We start from the raw sequence: 5,675 nt of genomic DNA on the forward strand, positions 1-5,675 counted from the left end.
AGTGTGTTACAAATGATTAGAACCTCCTTTATATAGTAGTGGAATTCTACTTATGGTATTGTTCTAATTACAGAAGGAAACCCCATGATTAGCTAATTAACCATTTCTGATTTGATCCGTTCCGAGATTTATTCCATGATCCTCGACCAGTCACAGAGATTTACGCCATGATCCTCGACCAGCCACGAGTATCTCACATTTTTGTTATTATGTTATCTTCTATCTTACTCGATGTCTGTCTCATTTGGCTACGATCGATACTAGCCTCGATCTCGACAGGTAACTCAGTTCCGAACTCGGTACCTTATCCTTGTGATATGGCCTATTCCGTTACGAGGCCGTCCTTCGATGCAAATTTGCGGTCTCGGTCAAATAGCAAAATCGGGTGGGCCCGGTTTTAACCGTATATAGATAGTCCCCTCATTTTTTGGAGTGTAATGGCAAGAAATGAATAGAGCCTTCGATTTTCTACCTCGACCTGTCATAGCGTCATCCTTGTGACGTAAGCGACGCAAGTGACTAAAACGTCTTGTCTGTACAGTTACCAAGGCATTAAATGAGCGTCAGTCGATGGTCGGCCACTGCCAATTTTGAACCGTCGTTGTGAAATTTATAAATAGCCCCTCTCTCTACCATTTTGAACTTTTACTTTCAAATTTCTAATCTCCAAAGCTTTTTATATCTTCTAAGTTCATCTACAAATCTACGATTTCACTACTAACCCCTTCTCAAAACACCAAATCTTATCATCTCCATCTATTTTTAACTTTAAATCCATACAAAAATGGCAAAAACATCAAAAACTATTCCTCAAAAGGAAAATGCTTCTTCATCGCGGCTGGCCGGCGGCAAAACACCGGCGGAACCGCGCCCTGAGGAGTGTGTTCCCAGGGGGTGTGTCCTCACTTCCAATTTTAAGACCGATAAAGCCTCATCGATTCTCGATCGATGTGAGCCAGTGTCAAGGTATATATGCTCGATAAATGAGGGATACCCTAAGCAGGTAAAGAAAGATTGCCACTGGGAGGGCAAAGAGGTGGTGATCCCGACCCCCGAAGAGGACATCACCACCCTTGTGGATGGGTTTATAAGTGTTTACACTTACCCTTTCACGCTGGGCACCCTCGACCCCGTCGTCGTTGATTTTTGTTGTCAATATCAAATAACCCTAGGCAAAATCCATCCTTCCTTTTGGTGAATTGTTATTCTGCTCCGATTCATCGTGAGCAAAGTCGAGGGGATACCTTTAACCCTCGAGCACCTCATCAGGTTATACAACCCCCACCTCTATCGAGGCGGGTTAATAAAACTCCAACGTCGGGCTACCAAAGTGCTATTCTCGAGCATAGAAGAGGACAAGGACCGAGGCTGGATGGGCCGGTTCGTTTGAGTGAGGGCTTCCGACCTAATCCCGGCCGAGAAAATGCCATTTCCCGAGAAATGGAATATGAAGCGTAAGTTCAATCCCACCGTTAGGTCCTATTTATTGTTTTGCTCCTTTAATTCTTCTCATCGATATCCCTTTCCGTGATGTAGAGGTCGTTTGGATGCCCGGTGCAATTCCTAACCTTAAGAGCTGGGTTCAGGACCTGGCCTCGACTTCTTCGTATGCCGAGCGCTCATGGCGCAATTTATCAAAGGGCTGATGGGAGGCCAAAACTCATGGTAAGCCTCTTTTCCACGTCTTTGATGATTTTATTAAAGCATTTCTTACTTAATTTCCTTTCATACAGGCCTTGGCAAAGATGCTGTTAGGAGGCCCCTAACTAGTGAGGAGGAGACTTAGATCCTGGCACCAAAACCGGTGAAGGACAAAAAGAGGAAAAAGACCTCACCCTCCGAGGATCCAGAACCTAAAAAGAAGGCGGCTCGTAAGCCGAGGAAGAACATCATCCTCTTGACCAAAGAGTTTGTTCGGCGTCTAAGGGAGGAAGACGACAAAGAGGAAGAAGACGACTCCAGGATGGTGGCCCGAGTGGGAATGAGCATCGAGGCCCCAAAGGCCACTGAATCGGTGAAGGCTGCAGAGACTTCATCTCGAGATGAGGGGGTCTCGGGAAGAGACTTCAGAGAAGTCCCCAAGTCATCGAGGATCAAAGAAGCCCCTAACCATACTGAGCCAATGGTGGGTACGACTGTCGAGGCCCCTCGAGATGAGGAGAACGCCCCAAGTGATACACTTGGGGCAATAGAAATTGGAGGCTCCCCACTGCTCCCCTCATTTTCTGAGGAGATGATTCAAGAGGCTCGGGCCTTGAAGACGCTCTCCATCGAAGGAGCCCACGGAAGTGAGGACCCCTTCCATGATTACTTTACTGGGGTCGAAGATACTATCGGCCTGAGTGACTTGGAGGTCTCGAGGAAGGACTTGGGCGAGGCATCGAGCCTTTGCAGTGAAGCGCAGCAAGCTCTGAATCAGGTAAGCCCTAACTCCCCTTGTTGGTATTACCCTTGTATTCATTTTTCTCGTTTTGTCTAACTTCTTTTATTCTTTCTGTGTAGGCCTCCGTGCTTCATCGGGAAGCATTTTCTCAGTCTCGAGCCGAGCTGATCGGTACGAGGCTGACATTCAAAGGCTTACCGAGGAGAGGAATGCCCTCAACCTTATCGGTAAGCAAAAAGAAGAACAGATCAAGGACCTCCGAGCCGAGTTGGCCACGGCTCACAAAGATCAGACCGACCTGGTCAAGCAGGTAATGAAATCTTAAAAGCTCATGGGCTCGATTCGGGGATGGTGGCTAACATTTTGATCTAAAAGCTGCAGAAAAAGGTCGAGAGGATCGAGCAGTTCCGTGAGGAGGTCAACATAATAAAGGCAGAGTCCTTGGAGTGGAAAGAAGGTATGGACTGCTTTGCTGCAGAAAAAGAGACTACTCGAGCCCAATTATCATCGGTCAAAAGTCAGCTCCAAGGTATGAAGGAGAAGAGCTCGGCTCAAGCAAGGAAAATAGAGGAGCTCAAGGCTCGGTTGGCTTTCGAACTTGCCAAGGCCAAATCTGAAGCTGAAAAGGCAAAGGTCGAGGCAGATGTGATCGTGGCCATCTACCGAGCCGATGCTGAAGCTACTCAAGTCCAAGCAAGAGAGGCAGCCAAGAGCGCTCAAACTCGAGCATATTGGATTGTTGAACTCGCCAAATGCCAATCTCGGAGGGAAACCCTCGAGGAGATCCACGCTCGATATTTCGATCTTACCAACGAGATAGTAAAGGCTAGAGAGCTTGAAGCTGAAACTGGAGCGCTGGCCTCTTCCGATGATGATGATGATGATGGCAGCAAGAGCGAGTCTGAGAATGGGGAGGACCTCTATGGAGAAGAGGCTGCCCTCGGAGAAAATTACGAACCTTATGATTTTTCACTTTTGATCTTTTGTATAGGATCCTGATCGGACCTTGTAATTATTCTCATATATATAAAGATCTCTTTCCTTTCCGACTTGTCTTTATTTCAATTTTTGCCTTTTGAAAATTTTGTTTCATTTATGCCTTATGAAACTTTTATTCATAAGTTCGAGGCTTAGGCAATTTGATCGAAGCCTTACTAGTGTAGATTTTATAATCGAGTGAGTACTTGCTCGAACTCGGAGTAGGGTGACCCTTAGGTTTTAATTGAGTGAATATGATTTTTCGAACTCATAAATAAACTTGCCCTTTAGGCTCTTGAATTAGGCCGATACGGGCATAGTAAAAAGAATGGCTTTCTCCCCTTTTCGGCTTTTATTATTTAATCATATAAAATCTGTTGTGCCTTAGCATAAAATAAGGGATTTGCTCGAGAGTTCGAACGGTTCCGTACCCATTAGGGTTTTCAAGGGTCGATATTATCGAGACCCTTTATTTCGTAATGCCTTAGCATAAAATAAAGAATTTGTTCGAGAGTTCGAATGACTTTGTACCCATTAGGGTTTTCGAGGGTTGATATTGTCGAGACCCTTAGTGATTCAGCCGAGGGTAGCCTTTTTAACCGGTTTATAAAAATATTCTAAGGCTTGTTTTATAACGGGAATCGGATGTCTCTGAACCGTGTTAATTTGGCCGTAGCCTTTAACTTGGGATTTGCCTTTTGGGCTTATTCCCCTATTATACTTCGAACTTGTTCGAAGTATCAGTACCCGAGTGGGGTGGCGTGGCCTATAAAATCGAGGCTTGCCTTTTTTAAGGTCTTATGATCTTGAGGTTTTAGTAATTCGATCATGTCGATTTTTTGGATGGCAGTCCCCGAGTGTGGGGTCAACTGTTTGAACTTTAGTTGTGACTGACCCTTAAGTCAGTTTCCGCAACAGATCACAAGCATGACATTGTAAAGTAAAATTTTCTCTAAGGCATGAAATATCTGGCAAGGAAAAATACTTTTTTCAATAGATTAACATGCATACATGTTTGCCATTAGGGCTCGAGTAATCTACACGGGCGTGGTTCGTTCGACCGTTTGACCCTTACAAAATTTTTCTATCGAGACCCTGTCGGCACAAATTATTTTCCTTGTAACTTTTTGAGGGTGATTCCCCCCAGCATTCAAGGTTGATTGTAAAGGAGCCTCGGATACTGTTGAATTGCTCTAAGTTAGCACGAACAAGGGTTGCCTTATTAAAAACCTCACCGAAAAAACTCATTTGGGACAAAAACCGGTCTAAGGGAAAAAGAGTGCAATGCGTGCTTTCAGACCTAAGGACTTTGTGTTTGAAGAATCCTTTGATGTCTTCGATTGAACACCTGCAAATGGTTAGTATAAAATATAAATGAAAATGGAGAAGGTCGTACCTTAGCAGTAATATCGTTAGAGGGGTGATATGTTCCAATTGTTTGATAATTGTTCACCGTTCATCATGCCAAGTTTATAGGATCCTTTTCCGACGATATCGAGGACCTGGTACGGTCCCTCCCAGTTTGGGCCAAGTTTTTCTTCGTTTAGGTCTCGAGTATTGAGGGTGACCTTCCTCAAAACCAAGTTCCCGATTTTGAAGTGTCGAAGATTGGTTCTTCGATTGTAGTACCTTTTGATCTGCTATTTCTGTGCGGCCATTCGAACGAGGGCGGCTTCCCATTTTTCATCTAGCAAATCAAGTTTTGTATTCATAGCCTTGTGATTTGACTCTTCCGTTGCATATCAAAACCTGCCGCTGGGTTCCCCGACTTCAACCAAGATCAGAGCTTCAGCGCCATATACTAAAGAGAACGTTGTTGCCCCCATACTAGATTTTGATGTTGTTCGGTATGCCCAAAGGACTTCGGGCAATATTTCGCTCCATTTTCCCTTAACGTCGTTCAATCTTTTCCTCAGATTTTGAATGATGGTCTTGTTTGTCAATTCGGCTTGTCCGTTCCTACTAGAATGATATGGCGTCGACAGGATCCTCTTTATTTTGTGGTCTTCGAGAAATTTTGTCACTTTTCTGCCGACAAACTGCTTTCCATTGTCGCATACGATCTCGGCAGGCATCCCGAATCAGCATATAATGTGGTCCCAGACGAAGTCTATGACTTCTTTCTCTCTAATTTTCTCGTAAGCCTGCACTTCAACCCACTTAAAGAAGTAGTCAGTCATAAGCAAAATAAATTTAGCTTTACCTGGGCCGATGGCAGAGGGCCGACGATATCCATTCCCCATTTCATGAATGGCTATGGGGATAAGACAGAGTGGAGTTGCTCTCTGGGCTGGTGAATCATCGGCACATACCT

General features: G+C 44.7%; 1 protein-coding gene across 1 annotated transcript; it reads left to right on the forward strand.

Annotated features, from left to right (window-relative positions):
• The first annotated feature begins 784 nt into the window (after positions 1-784).
• Positions 785-3,382, forward strand: LOC138902857 (protein MLP1 homolog). Its single transcript, XM_070190758.1, has 4 exons — positions 785-1,003; positions 1,811-2,419; positions 2,503-2,610; positions 2,765-3,382. The coding sequence occupies exons 1-4, from the start codon at positions 785-787 to the stop codon at positions 3,380-3,382; spliced, it is 1,554 nt and encodes a 517-aa protein (XP_070046859.1).
• The last annotated feature ends 2,293 nt before the right edge of the window (positions 3,383-5,675 follow it).

This window comes from Nicotiana tomentosiformis, chromosome 12, assembly GCF_000390325.3.
Source record: "Nicotiana tomentosiformis chromosome 12, ASM39032v3, whole genome shotgun sequence".
Taxonomy (NCBI): domain Eukaryota; kingdom Viridiplantae; phylum Streptophyta; class Magnoliopsida; order Solanales; family Solanaceae; genus Nicotiana; species Nicotiana tomentosiformis.